The sequence below is a fragment of the Danio aesculapii genome, chromosome 1, assembly GCF_903798145.1.
Source record: "Danio aesculapii chromosome 1, fDanAes4.1, whole genome shotgun sequence".
NCBI classification, from domain to species: Eukaryota; Metazoa; Chordata; class Actinopteri; order Cypriniformes; family Danionidae; genus Danio; species Danio aesculapii.
The window spans coordinates 18,926,344-18,941,963 of NC_079435.1; the positions used below are offsets into that span (position 1 = coordinate 18,926,344).

A 15,620-nucleotide genomic window follows, 5' to 3' on the forward strand; every position below is an offset into this window, starting at 1 on the left:
GGACAGACTTTCTGACTGATTGAGCGAACGATCAGCTGACCCACCCTCCTCCTTCCCTAAACCCAATTAATTTTATCAATTGACCCACCCACCCACTTCCCTAAACCCAACCAACACATTTCAAAAGCAATCCAAAAAAATAAAAGCACTCGTCTGACTTTTTTTTTTACCACATCCTCACCCAGCTATTGACTTGTTTGTTTTATATTTTGGATTCTGTTTCTGTCTTACCTGATTTCTGGAACCGCTCTTCACCGGACTCGAACCCCCGTCTTTATGGTCAACTCCTCTCTGCATCTCAAATCCGCCGACAAACGTGGCGCACTAACGGGACAAACTGGTTGCAGCCGGAATGCCGTCCATACGGAGGTAAGCGGTCAGCTGGTAAGCGCGAAAAGGAACAGCGTCACACCACCCCGTAGCGTTCGTTTAAAGAAATTAAATGCAGCCATACGTACCTACGCCTACGTAATTCGCTGTCTCCAGAAACGTCCGCAGGGCTACGTTTTCACAATGAGCCTGTGTTGGTTTTTTGTTATGATACTCCTAAAATCATTCCGCATAAATCTGCAGATTTTTTACTAAATTCTGGGCAGAAATAGCAAAAACCACCCGCAGATTCGGTCTGCCCCTAGTTATAGGTAATAACTGAAGCTCACTACTTTTTACAGTGCAAATGCCATAGAGAATAAGAGATGTAAAAAAATACTAATAAAATCTTAACCCCAAACTTTTATAAATACCGTGAAGAACTTTGCTTATTGTAACTAAAATACTGCAAGCACACAAAATAAAGTAACATTAAAAATGAGTGTAGTATGCTCTAATAAAAATCTACAACGATTATTTCTTTTCTCTTTTTTGAAGCATGTTAAACAGTATTAAGTGGGACATCTGGTTTAGTAGTCCTCTCCCAAAAGCCAGAATGTCCTCACCCAGCCCTTACCCTGAAATGGAAGAGAACAGGGAGGTGAAAACAGTGCCGAAGCTTTGAAAACTTGTTAAGAGGAGGCTATTGAAATCTATTTATAGCTCCTTGCCAGCTGTGTCTCCTTACTGAATAAATATTTCCATGCTTTCTGAAATGATGTTGCCATGTATGCATAACTTTTCAGATATATCAATGTTTACATCCTTGATTGTAGTTATGATGTCATTTCATTACGCTACAGCTTTGTAACACATTGGATTTGTCACAGTTCTAGCACGAGTACTGTTGAAACAGCAATCCTAAAATAAATATGTGTGAAAAGACTCAGTTGAGCGGATAGGATTGTTTTGACGTGGTAAGACAGGCGAGATGAAAGCTTCCTGAGGTAAATGTCACAGTGACAAAAACTCTGTACCTTTATGTGGATGTCACCTCGGAGTTCACAGCGGAAATTCCTGAAAGTGTCAAGGAGAGACTTGGTGGAGCTGCTCACATGGATCTTCAGGGCTGCAGAGGGAAAAATCAAATGTTACGATACCCGGCTTGAGTATTTCACAATCAAAAGTCAGTCAAAAGAGCGCACAGGTCAAGATCATGCAACATCAATCACTTTAAATTCATTTAAAATTCTTCTCTGACATGTCTCTCTAATGTACTGTCAGCACATCCTTCAAAAGTGATCTTACGTAATCCGTATGTCTCCATTCTAGAGGCTGTGTTCACGGTGTCTCCAAATAAACAGTAGCGTGGCATTTTCAGACCCACAACCCCTGCAACACAAGGTCCTGTTGTACAACAAACAAAAGATTTTCTTGTTAAACAAAAGTTTCTACTGATGACTGGTTGAATCAGCTCTTTAATGTCACGGTTGTGTAATAAAATTTAGAATGATGTATTCTATTTGAATCTTTCGTATATATGTGTCATAATACAAGTTGGCAAGTTGGAACCCGTCAGAGTAGCTGACAATGTAAACAATCCTCTGATGCATGAATTGACCAATCAGAATGAATATACAAATGCGTCATTGGCCTTGTATTGAAAACAAGCCAGAGAAATGAAATGTACTTTATGAACCTTTTGGATAAATAACATGTCATAATCAAACATATTTATGAGGACTACACTCTCAAGACTGTATATAACAATGTATGATTTATTCATCTTTTTTTTTGTATAGTATATTGAGATTTCTCTATTTATTGGCTGCACAAGATTTTATTTAGATTTTGCACATTTAAATGTATCCCATGAAGTCCACAGTAGCTTTTAGTATTGTTTTTAACACTCGTACACTCACAATGCTGAATTTAGTTCGTCATTTAAATAAAAATTGTATGCATTTATTTTATTTAATCAGAAATTTAAAGAAATTCATTTATGATTTATGTAACTTAGAGTGAAATTTATTCACGTGACTCAAAGCTGAAATTCCATCAGCATCAGTATTTTAGATTTCTGTCACTTGGCCCTTTAGATATAAAGTGGCTCAACGGCCACTTTATTAGGTTCATCTTACTAGTACTGTGTTGGACCCCCTTCAGCCTTCAGAACTGCCTAATTCTTCGTGGCATAAATTTAACAAGGTACTGGAAAATTCCTCAGAGATTTTGGTCCATTCTGACATCATAGCATCACGCAGTTGCTGCAGATTTATCACCTGCACACATCCATGATGTGAATCTCCTGTTCCACCACATGCCAAAGGTGCTCTATTGGATTGAGATCTGGTGACTGTGGAGGCCATTTGAGTACAGTGAACTCATTGTCATGTTCAAGAAACAGTCTGAGATGATTTGACAGAAGATGGGTACACTGTGGTCATAAAGGGATGGACATGGTCAGCAACAATACTCAAGTAGGCTGTGGCATTGGCACGATGCTCAATTAGTATTAATGGGCCCAAAGTGTGTCAATAAAATAAGTCCCACACCATTACACCACCACCAGCCTGAACCATTGATACAAGGCAGGATGGATCCATGCTTTCATGTTGTTGACACCAAATTCTGACCCTACCATCCGAATGTCGCAGCAGAAATCGAGACTCATCAGACCAGGCAATGTTTTTTCCAATCATTTAATTTACAGTTTTGGTGAGCCTGTGCAGATTGTAGCCTCAGTTTCCTGTTCTTAGCTGACAGAAGTGGCACCCGGTGTGGTCTTCTGCTGCTGTAGCCCATCCGCCACAAGGTTGGAAGTGTTGTTTGTTCAGAGATGCTCTTCTGCAGACCTCGGTTGTAACGAGTGGTTATTTGAGTTACTGTTGCCTTTCTATCAGCTCAAACCAGTCTGGCCATTCTTCTCTGACCTCTGGCATCAACAAGGCATTTGCGCCCAAACTACTGCCTCTCACTGGATATTTTCTGCTTTTCAAACCATTCTCTGTAAACCCTAGAGATGGTTGTCCCAGTCCCAGTAGATCAGCAGTTTCTGAAATATTCAGACCAGCCTGTCTGGCACCAACAACCATGCCACGTTCAAAGACTCTTAAATCACCTTTCTTCCCCATTCTGATGCTCGGTTTGAACTGCAGCAGATCGTCTTGACCATGTCTACATGCCTAAATAGATTGAGCTGCTGCCATGTGTTTGGCTGATCAGAAATTTGCGTTAACAAGCAGTTGGATAGGTGTACCTAATAAAGTGGCCGATGAGTGTATTTGTGTAAACTATGATACAACTTTGAGAATGATTTGATAAACAGAAAGCCTTTACTGTCCCTTTTGATCAATTTGATTGATTTTTGTTGAGTAAAAACATTATTAATTAATATTAAAACTAGTTAAATTGAGAAAATGAAAATAAGTTGGCGGTTCATTCTGCTGTGGCGACCCCAGATTAATAAGGGACTAAGCTGAAAATAAAATGAATAAATGAACATTGAGAAAATGCCAAATAAATTGTTTGAATATTCAGGATGATAAAAAAAATTAAAATATGAAGAGTGTACCAAACACTTGATTTTTTTTCTCCCAAAAAGCTTTGATGGGAAGTTTTTTTTTGCGGACAAAAATAAATTTGCCACCCTACCTCTTGAACTAGGTTGAGCACCATTAATCTGTTGTATAGTTGTTCATATTTCAGTAGAAGAGCACAAAAAATGTGTACATGAAGAGTTACTCTTGTTATATAAAATCAAGTGCAACACAATACACAGCACTACTCTCATATCCTAAGCACATTTCTTTTTCGGGTTGGTAACCCTGCACTGCAGGCAAGTGAATGTACAAGTATGAATAGCTCAGCCAAGAGCTGTCACCATCCAGTTATTACCTGAATGGACTCCAATGCGGACCCTCAGCTGCTGCTCTGGTACGTGTGGACTATGGAAGCTCCTCAATCCCTGCACTATAGCTAATGACATCCTAGCTATTTCTTTCACATGGTCGTCTCCATTTCTTATAGGCAGACCCGAGACCACCATGTACGCATCTCCAATGGTTTCTACCTGGATACAGTAAAAGAACAAATGAAGCAACCAATATAGCAACCAGTTATACTGTTGTGCCTATCAGATTACATACTTTGTAAACATTGTGGTAGTCGATGATATTGTCGAAGTATGTGTACAGGTCATTCAGCACATTCACAACCTAGAGGGAAAAATAAATATTGCAAAGAGGATATAGAGTCAGCTTATGGATACAGACATGCAGATCAAAGTTTCTGTAAGGTGACAATAGTTTTCCGTTGTGGTTCAGCTGTGGGCTGCAGTATGGTCCAAAAATAATCTCATGTGATTGTATTATTTCCAATGTAAGGCTCAGACGAGCTAGTGAGACAACAGCTATGCTAACAGAAGCATGATATTCGTGACACATTGGAGTTTTCGGCACTCGTGCCATGCCATCTAGTAATGTCAAGAGCTCTCATGGGTCATATGAGACCCATTCCTGAGCTTACTGTGCGGGTATTTGATCTTACAACAAACCTCTGAACAAACACACACACAGTTTAATAAGTGAAGGCTATTTCAAAGTCTTAGACAACTCAAGAAAGCAGCTCCTCCAGCCAACACAAAATGGCTCTGGACATCTATATTTTTCAAAACATGATCAGAATTCATACAAATGACCCTACATAGGAGCTACACAGAAGAAAATCTCTGAATTGTTGTTGAACTGCCCGCAAGGCACAGTCAGAAAGTAGCATGCAGAAGTTCTCTAAGATGCTGTTTGAGTCTCTGCGTCTTTCATCACCTGCATTGGCGTGAGGGATGCTGACATGGCTGTGAAGCCTTCAATGTCACTGAAATAGATGGTGACGCAGTCGTAGGTCTCAGCTCTCACTGTCTTTCCTGCAATGAGCTGAGCAGCTACAGATCTAAAAATATGAAGGAAAAAAGACTTTTCAAAGGCAGGCTCCAAGTGGAGAGTCTGGTGATGTTCATCACTTGTCTTGTCACGTAGGCTTGTTGTTAAGCCAGGTGCAAGCTAGTTTTTAGTAACTGAAGTACTAAAGATGAGCCCATTGAACAGTTGTGCCAATTTGCTTTCAGTTTATTAACACACACACACACACACACACACACGCACACACACAAACACACACACACACACACACACACACAAACAGCATCACTGAGCATCCAGTTTTACCAGTTTTTAAATGTATAAAAAATGCCAATACTTGTTGATGTCAAATCAGCTGGTATTATCCGGGTGTGAAATGAAACCTTGACTGCTGTCCCTTCCTGTCAAGCTTTAATTTATTATATTTCAGGGTTTTCCAAATCTATTCCGTAGGGCCACTGGCCTCCAGAGTTCAGCTCGAAACCAAATTAAATGCACCTGAACCAGATTTCCAACCAAAGATGTGAATTAAACTCATGCATAAAAATTGGAAATAATTTTCTATCCAATGCGTCACTTCCTGATAAACTGGAACCAAATATCAAAAAGAAAAACGGAATTTGTTGTGCTAGGAGAAGTCACTGTGCTCCTTATTCGGTAACATTTTATAATAACTACACACGATAAATCATTTATTAAGCATTAACAAATAGTTAATTCATTATCTATTAAGCATTAACGAATGGTAGTAAGCAGTTTATAACTGCTGATACAAATGCTCTATTCTTGACTTATAAGCACATGCATGATGTGCTTAATGACTGTATTTTCATACTTTGTTAATGATTATTTTTTCATTACTAATTTAAGTATTGCATCATTTAGAAACCAGTTTTTTTGAGAGAAGTTGCTGTTTTTTTTAAAAGATCATTCAGAATGTGTAAATAAATGATTATTAAACTGTTCAAAATAACATTTAGATATCTTATTGTTCAGGTATTTAATAGTATTTTTAAAGTTAATAACTGCTTTATTAACTCAACTTCATCCAGTTTGGTGACCTAATCTAAAGTGAGGACTTTTTATGCTTTATAAATCCCTTATAAATGACAATTAAAGGCACATTTGTATTCTAAACAGCAAAAAAAGAAAACAAACAACCTTGTTTATTTATATTCATTTGAAGATGAAACACAAATAAAAACTGTTTCAAATGAAAAATAAATATTTGCAATCTTAACTAAAATAAAATGACTGTAGTTTAAACATTTCTAAATAACATTGAAATATTGTATCATAATATGCTGAATTGTTAAATGATTAAATTGTTTTTGTTTTATCTAGTTTTGTTTTATTTTGACACTCCTGTTATTCGGCGATGTTTAAACTTTACAGTCATTTTACTTTTTAGATAAGATTGCAAAGGCGTATTGTTCATACCGAACCTTTAATTGTATTTTATTAGGGATTTATAAAGCATAAATAGTCCTCACTTTAGATTAGGTCACAAAACAGGATGAAGTTGAGTATATAAAGCATTTATTAACAAACAAATTAGCTATTAATATATGCCTGAATAATAAACTATATAAATGTCGATTTGAATGGTTTATTAATCATTTACTAACTCCTTCTGAATGATCTTTAAAAAAAAATACTCTTAAATGCAAATGATTAGTAAATAATGTGATACTTAATTTAGTCATAAAAAATTTATCAGTAAACAAAGTATGAAAGTACAATCATTAAGCACATTATGAATGTGCTTATAAGTCAAGAATAGAGCATTTGTATCAGCAGTTATAAACTGCTTACTAACCTCTATTAACGTAGAGTTAAAGGGCACCTATGGTGAAAAATCTACTTTTTAAGCTGTTTGAACAGACATATGAGTAGATAGAGTGTATAGAGCGTCATATTGGGGTGATATAAACACACCCAGTGCTTTTTTTTTCAATTTACCAACACAAAAACGGTGGATCAAATGGAGCAGTTTTCAGACTTACTGCAACTTTACGTAGGAGTGCGGTCCCCCCGCCCACCAAATTGATGGACAGCTCCGCGTATTAATATGTTCCGGTAGTCACGTGTATAATCATATCAACAAGAGAGGACGAGCGCAAAGCAACCCGGAATAAAAGGTCTGTTCAGTTCGCTAGGATCATCAATGATCATCAATTGTGATCAAGAGTGAGCTTTACATGTTCAAAATGTTTTAAAACAGTGCACGTGTGTCATGAATTACAGCGATTTAGCTTGGTTAAATCTCGGTTTGTGGACGTTAAATCAGATTTATTTTGTACATTAACATTACAGATATCCATACAGCAGTGGAGATTAACCTGTATCCTGTCACATGTGCGTGCAAAAAGAGTGCAAAGCTAAACGCGCTCTGAGATCTGCTTCGTGAGATCTCGCTACGTGAGATCTGCTTCCTTTATGTCTGTTTGTTGTCTGAGGCAGCCGAGAGAGGAGATTAAGGCACATAGAAATGGTAGGCGGGGAGGACTAGCCTTAAAGGTGCAGTACAACAAAACAGCCTCCTGGTGCAAAAATTTATAAAATAGAATCTTATAAAAGGTATAATAAAAAATCTGATGGGTGTTTTGAGCTGAAACTTTACAGACATATTCTGGAGACACAAAAGACTTATATTAAATGTGGAAAAAGGGGTAACCTAGGTGCCCTTTAATGCTTAACAAACAATTAATTCACTATTTGCTAATGCTTTATAAATAGTTCATAGTGTGTAATTATTATAAATTGTTAACCCTTATTCTTATGAATATTATATTCTTATATAATAGCTGCTCCAGATAGCTATGGAAGGTAATAATGAAAAGTATGTACATTTCACTTTCTTTTGTAATAAGTAAAGTATTCTGTCTTGATGCTTTCAAAATCTTTAACTTAGCTTAACAGCCAACTGGAGTGATCGCTCTCCCCAATTAGCCTCCATCACTCCAGAGCATAATCAGCAGGAGGAAAAAAAACTGTGATTATAGGCAGACTGTGTTGATGGCACTGAATATACAGCAAAAACAAGAGCGACACTGGGCAACAGCTGACTGTCAAGCTTGATGTCAGCCTATAAGCATATTTTCATTTGCAAATTGCTTGCTGAAACATCAGGGAATGGAAATGAGTTCTAGCTTTTGAGCAGTGATTTTTTTGGGTTATAATCTGGAGGTTTACCGAGGCAGCATCTGTGTGAGCAGTCCCTCTGCTCGCTTCTTCTCCTCCTGAAGTTCAGCTGTGCGTTCACTCACTATCTCCTCAAGATTACATGCATACTGCTCCATACGGGACAGCAGGTCATCCAGAATGTTCTCAGAGACTCTATGCGGGATCACATATGCACACACACACAAAATATTATTATTACTATTAACTAGCTTTAGTATGATTACACTAAAGAAGCAGTAGCAATTTATTCCTGTCCTTTCAAGGGCTATTTTGTTACAAAAAAACATTTATCAGATTACACAGAACATAACACAATTGCTTTTTTAATCTCTCTCTGCGTTTCTAGCCCTTCATCTTGTAAGGGAAGTATAAATGTTAATCCTGATGCGTTGTGACAGTGTTGCTCTCATGGGACTCTGTGCTCGCTGGGTTGTGTGTCATTGGTCTCCAGAGTGCTCATATCCTGTTTGTTTGTCTACCTGATTAAACACCGTCATTTGTAAGTGTAATTAATGATCCTCTGTGTCCCTGCCACATTTTTTATTAACCTCAAAAGCTCTCATTAGATACAAACGCTGTGTTTAGAGCTGAAACAAGCACAAAGAGGAAGAATCTGCAATGGTTACAGTATCATGTCAGCTATAGATTGGGAGAGAGAGAGCTGTATACATCTGATGTCTCAGCAATGCTTGTTTAAAGTGCCTTTAATCAGACTTATCTCAGCGTTAACACTGACTTCACTTGGGAGTCTTACTCTGCAAGTGGGCAAGATTGTATCAACAGAAAAGTGCAGCCTTATAAAATTACATTTATATATTACATAATATAAATTACATTTATAATTACACTGTTGGGGCAGCATGGTGGCTCAGTGGTTAGAACTGTCGCCTCACATCAAGAAGGTTGCTAGTTCAAGTCTCAACTGGGCCAGATGGCATTTCTGTGTGGAGTTTGCGTGTTCTTCCCTTGTTTGCGTGGGTTTCCACCGGGTGCTCCAGTTTTCCCCCACAGTCCAAAGACATGCGCTGTAGGTGAATTGGATAAACTAAATTGGCTGTAGTGTATGAGTGTGTGTGAATGAGTGTATGGGTGTTTCCCAGTACTGAGTTGAGGCTGGTTGGGCATCTGCTGCGTATCATATATGCTGGAGTTGTTGGTGGTTTATTCTGCTGTGGTGACCCCTTATAAATGAATGAATTACACTGTGGACACATACTTTACACCTTAACCCACCCTTAAATCTACCCATTCCACCAAACCAGATCCTAACCTTACCTCTATCCTACCTCAAGAGCATCAGAAGTGTTCTGCAATACAATATGAACAATAAGTACATTGGGTCTCATTCACTATGCGAATTTGTGCAAATTTATGCATGAAATCAGCATACGGATGTTCATTATCTTCATTACCATTAAAATTCTTTTACTTTTGTTTCTGTAATTGTCTCTTCTAAATTCATAATTTGTCATCTTATAATTTTCTCTGGACGATGATGCTTTGTAGACAAACCTTATGGAGCAGGTTTGGGTGTGTATTATGCAAATAACTAACCTTATGCATGTGGACGGTGAACACTCCAAATTCACTACCAGAATAGTTTAAGAACAAACTCACGTGTGTTTGCACGTGTTGTGAATTAGGTGGAAAGTTTTCATGATGAGTTCAAATGTAAATACATATAAATACGAAACATATGCAATTATTAATGAATGAGAGCCATTGTTCCTATTTTGATATACAAGCACCTAGTTACAGCCACTTAATCTGATGTGGAACCTGCAACATTTTTGGAGTGTATTAGTATTGAAAATAAAAATACAGATAATATTACCTTAATGAGGTCAAAATCTTTACAATCTTTAAAGATTTACAATAGCAAAGCAGGCCCATACCCAGCCTGGTGTAAGGGGTGGTTCTTTTTTCTCAAAAAGTAGATATTTTTGCAGTTATTCGCCTCATTTTCTATTTAATTGTGAGGTTTAAATACTGCATTACAGTGACATTAAAGTACTATTTTTGCTGGATTAGCTTGTCGGATGATTGTCATTACCACACGTTTTGATGTACCAAAATTATTTCCTAAAGATTTAGAAATATGAAAAATACTTATTTTATGTATACAAATATATTACAGCTTATATCATTAGGAAAAAAATATGAATCTGTTAAAAGTTTTGAATTTAAAAACTAGCCTATCGTCATTTATTAGGAAAATAAAAAACTGGCCAGCACATTCAACTTTCCTCAGTCAGAATTTGGGATGCCAAATTTGGCACTTCAGAACGGGAAGTCACATCCAAGCAACAGCCAATACAGGATTCCGCTTGGTCTTAAAGCCTTCTTCGATGGGTATATTTTCATAGGTATTTTAATTTCATAAGCCAATTTATTTTGGCATAGCAGTCAAAATTGTATGGGACAAATTCTGGATCTTTGTCAGTGAGGGGTGGGTCATTTGAACCGCCCGAACTCCCCCTGGGTACGGGTCTGGAGGTCTTCAATTATTTAAATAAATGTGTATATTTATTAATAATTTGAGTTCACTTTTATTTCTGGAATCTCAAATTTTAGTTGATATTTAATTGTTTTAATAATTTTCTTCATTACTTCATATTTCTACAAACTTTTACTTATTTTTATTTCTGTTTAAGTAATTTTAGTATTTTAACATGTGCTTATATCAACATTTTAATTTAGTAAATTATGTTATGTTATTTCAGCTTTATTCTAATTTATTGAAACATATGTCAGCCCTAATAAGGCAAGTTATTAGCTTTGTGACTTATTCATTTTGTTATTTTATATAGTTTATATTTAAAAAGCCCCTATTATGAGTTTTTGAAAACTACCTTCTATGCAGTGTGTAATACAGCTCTAAGTGAAGTGAAATATCCAGCTAAGGCTTAAATATGAAAGTGCACCATGTTTAAAACTATTGATTCATCTATAAAAGAGTCGGCTCACCATGGTTTGAATGAATCGCCACGATAATGAATCTTTAGCCGTGACGACGTGATGTCGATACAGAACTCAAGCCCCACCCATTTGTACACGCGCAGATCCAGGAAAATTTAAATCCCTGGCCCCACCCACAACCACTGTACAAAGAAAAAAAAAGACAAACACTGTAGCAGATCCTCTTGAATCATGTCGCGAAGACGCTGTGCTCTAAAGTGTGAGGGAAAGTTAGTGTTATTTTCCCTACCCAAAGATGAGGCTGTGAAGAGTCAGTGGCTGAAGTTTTTTTTTTTGCAAAAATACCTCGGCATTATCGCCCTGGCCTTGGGCTGTGTTCCCGTCATTTTTCTGATGAGTGCTTCAGCAATCTACACGTTTATAATGGGGCATTCATCTGCGTTTTGTTAAAGGAAGGACCAGAAAAGACTACTGATGTATGGGGCTTTGTCAGAGCTATAAAGAAACTTTACAGTAAAAAGTTCATGGATCAGTTCCGTCCTCCATTTCACAAGTGTAAGTCACTTAAGTGTGTTTTGTCACTTAAAATCTCTCTACGCGGCTTATACTGTATCTGGTTAACCCTTTCTATTCTCATAACGCGTCAAAAATCAAGTTGAAAACGTGACGTGCGCTTTCTTCACAGATTTAAATGTGTTTGTGAGCTCACGATCCTCTGCCGTTTGTCGTTGCTATGGCCACCATCAGCTGTTCCTACACACGTGCGGCGGTCAAGTTTCAAAATAGTTTAACTTTGGCTAATTAATATTGAATGTGTGTGATTGTTTTTACTTATAGTTAAGAGCAATTTGCTGGTGTTTGACAGCATTGCTTTAATGCACTCCTGCATTGGGCTCACACATACATTCTGCAATCTGACTACTTTATCAATGTTGATAAGCCATGCTGGCATTTCTCTCTACCTCACGCTGAACGCAGTCGACCACGAAAAAACTGGGTCATCAGATCAATCAGCGCAGATTAGCATATTGCTAAGGAGTAGTTGGGATAATTAGGTAAAAATAAATGCATATTATAATACAATGAATGTTTTTGTTTTTTTTACCTTGCATGCATATCAGCCTGTTGTTGGCCCCCAAAACCAAAATATGACTTTTTAATGCATAATAGGAGCTCTTTAACTTATATTTTAACATTTAATTAATAATAAATTAAACAGCAAATATTAAGGTTAATAATAATAATAATAATAATAATAATAATAATAATAATAATAATAATAATAATAATAATAATAATAATAATAATAATAGTTGTTGTAATAATTTTAGAGAAACGTTGAGATGTTATGACATGAATATGAACAGCATGTTACTGCATTACTGACCCATTAGGACAGTTCTTCTTGATGGCTGTCCTGAGATAAGAGAAGTCAGGTCTCTCTGCAGGTTTCTCTCTCCAGCAGCTCGCCACTAGACTCTCCAGTTCCTCTACACACTCGGCTCGGTCAATGTGAGGCCTCAGTGGACTACAGCCACCTGCTCTGACCCGCTCCACAATCTCTGAAAAACACACCAGCACCATGACCATCCTTCACAGCTGACTATCCGAAACGGCTGGGAAGAGTGGCTTTAATGACAGATATGGGGTTTTGGAGAAAGGTAGTGCCGTGTGTTTTCATACCTCTAGGGCTGAAGGGACTGTTGGGGATGTAGAAAGGCCCTCTGCGGTACACTACCTCTTGAGCGATAATGGCAAAACTGTAAACATCCCCTTTTTGAGTGCCATTAGCAGGAATGGACTGCCTTAGCAGCTCTGGTGCCCTCCACAATAGAGCTTAAAATGCAAACACATTTAAAAATCACACAGATCTGACCAAATCTAACTAATACCATACAAGTGATCTGTTTAATGCTATGTGCACATCACATTTGTTTTTGGTGGGTCATTATCAGTGGTGGGGAAAGTTACTTTGGAAGATAATGCATAACAATATTAAGTTACTCTCCTAAAATGTAACTAGTTGCGTTACTTAGTTACTTTTTACGGTAAGTAATGTGTTAAGTTACTTTTGAGTTACTTTGGTGTTACTTTTTCTTACCAGGCTGCAAGGTTATAATAGCTTGAATTTTTTAATAGTTTTAGTTTTTATTTCGTTTTGACATTTTTGTTTTCAAATTCAGTTAGTTTTAATTAGTTTTTAGAGGTGGATTTACTAGTTTTTATTGGTTTCTATATTTAGACATTGCTTAGTTTTAGCTTACTTTTTATTAGTTTCAGTATAAGTTTTTTTTCTACATAAGGATATTAGTTAGGTGTAAGATTCAAAATCATTAGAATAAATATAGTATATTAAAAACTCAACCAAACATTTTTTGAAACGTGTATTCAGAGGACACGAAACCATCGTCTACCACTACGATCTACCCATCCTCAAATTCAAATACAACAGCCCACAAAGACAGCAGCCTTAAGGAAAATATGTGCAAGGCTGCTTCTGAAGTTAGATACACAGTGATGGGAATTTCAGATCTTAACGTGAACCGAATCTTTTGTGACAATCCTCCCATGTTAGGACTCAACATACTGAAATTATCTAGTCAGCAATCATAAATTCAGTCAGTCAGATTAAAACATCACCATGATCTGAAAAAAATTCTTGCAGTTAAGTTTTGCAACCCAACTGAAGCAGAATTCACTTATTTAAATTCCCTTACGACTTCCTGTTATGAAACTCACGTTTCACCAGATCCTCTCATTTAAGCACTCGGTTTACCCAAGCTGCAGTTGTTTAAATTTGGTTCTGTCACAGCAGGCTGTCGTGTACTGTTTGTGTTCGGTTCACCGTCTGCTGAATCACCCATGCGCAGTATTATCGATTCACTGCTTCTCACGTCTGATCTCAGCGTACTGTTCTAATAACTGAATAACTCTGTATGTATTGGTTTATTTATGAGTCAGAGGGGGCATTAGGCATGTTAAAAAGGGAGTAGTTTGTGGATAAGAGTGCTTACTGGAGACACGAATCGTTTCAAATGATTCAGTTTGATTTGGTTGAACTAGTTTAACCGGTTCACTTAGAAGATCCTGTTAAAAAGATTTGTTCATGATCGCAATCACTAATACAGAAATAAGACAGTCGTTGAATAAGACCCATTATTGGGCACAAATGTGTTAAAGTAATAATTTAAGTCTGTTTTTAATGTCACTGTGCTGTTGTCTTGTCAACTTGTCGCGGGACCAACAGCGAGGATGACTGGAGGAGAACCAGCTTGATCTGGCTAATGACATCAGGATTACAGACTCCGAGGTGCTGTACGGGTCAAACACCTGGCAGCGCGAAGTAAATAAATTTACTTCTGAAATGCTTACAGTAAGATTATGTGTTAAATACATTTACAAACATGAAAACGAAGGAGGTTTTTGCTATAATTTAGTTAGTTTCAGTTGTACACAGTACAGTTTCAGTTTTTTAAAATACTCAATTTTTTTTTTTTTTCAGTTAACGAAAATTATTTTCAATTTTGGTTTTCGTTTTATTGTTCATTTTCGTTAACTATAAAAACCTTGCCAGGCTGAGGCTTGATCTTTTTCAGAACTTGCAAGTTTTTTTTGGAATTATTTTTATTCCTTCCCTTACATGTGTTCAAAATAATGAGCACATTCTCTCATCTAAATTTGAATTCAGCAATTTACTTTTTAAAAGCAAATTAATTAAACAAAAAAGAAAGTAGCTTGCGTTACATTTTTTAAAAAGTAATAAAAAATGTCAAAAACATTACTTATTTTTTTTAACAATGCGTTACTTGTTACTTAGAAAAGTAATATTATTACGTAACTCATGTTACTTGTCATTATTTTCAGAAGTTAGCTTGACAAGTATTTATTCTTGTCGTTTTGTAAATAAAGTTTGCCTTTAAAGTTCATTAATGTGTGTTCAAACTGACACGCGTTTTGGTAAACTGAAAAAGTTATAGGTTTGTGTTAATCATTTTAACTTCATTGTAGATTTCCATGCAGTGTGTCAAAAAATCTACACTTTGACAAACAGCAAAAGTGAACTTAATAAATAAAACTGAACTCAATCAAATTTACAACTCAAACTTGAATAATCATCCTAAGAATATTGACCTTAGTGTGCAAATACAATTGATATATAGTTGGTCATTTCTTATGTCCATTTAGCAAACTTTAAAGATATAAATGTGGATAAAATGCACAGATTTGACCCCAACACAATAGAAACAGATAGAAATTATAAAATTTCTCACATCTTTTACATAACACTTT

At 36.6% G+C, this 15,620-nt stretch overlaps 1 protein-coding gene across 1 annotated transcript in view; it reads right to left on the bottom strand.

Moving 5' to 3' along the window:
* Window positions 1–297: 297 nt before the first annotated feature.
* The window catches only part of si:dkey-37g12.1 (atrial natriuretic peptide receptor 1), a 32,246-nt gene continuing 16,923 nt past the window's right edge, over window positions 298–15,620 (bottom strand). Inside the window, exons 19-27 of the mRNA XM_056456770.1 lie at window positions 13,014–13,166; window positions 12,718–12,892; window positions 8,421–8,564; window positions 5,133–5,256; window positions 4,458–4,526; window positions 4,207–4,381; window positions 1,618–1,716; window positions 1,347–1,438; window positions 298–947 (exon numbers count right to left, since the gene is read on the bottom strand). Of these exons, the coding sequence (XP_056312745.1) occupies window positions 900–947; window positions 1,347–1,438; window positions 1,618–1,716; window positions 4,207–4,381; window positions 4,458–4,526; window positions 5,133–5,256; window positions 8,421–8,564; window positions 12,718–12,892; window positions 13,014–13,166 (1,079 nt within the window). The 3' untranslated portion in view covers window positions 298–899. The remainder of the gene's footprint in view (window positions 948–1,346; window positions 1,439–1,617; window positions 1,717–4,206; window positions 4,382–4,457; window positions 4,527–5,132; window positions 5,257–8,420; window positions 8,565–12,717; window positions 12,893–13,013; window positions 13,167–15,620) is intronic.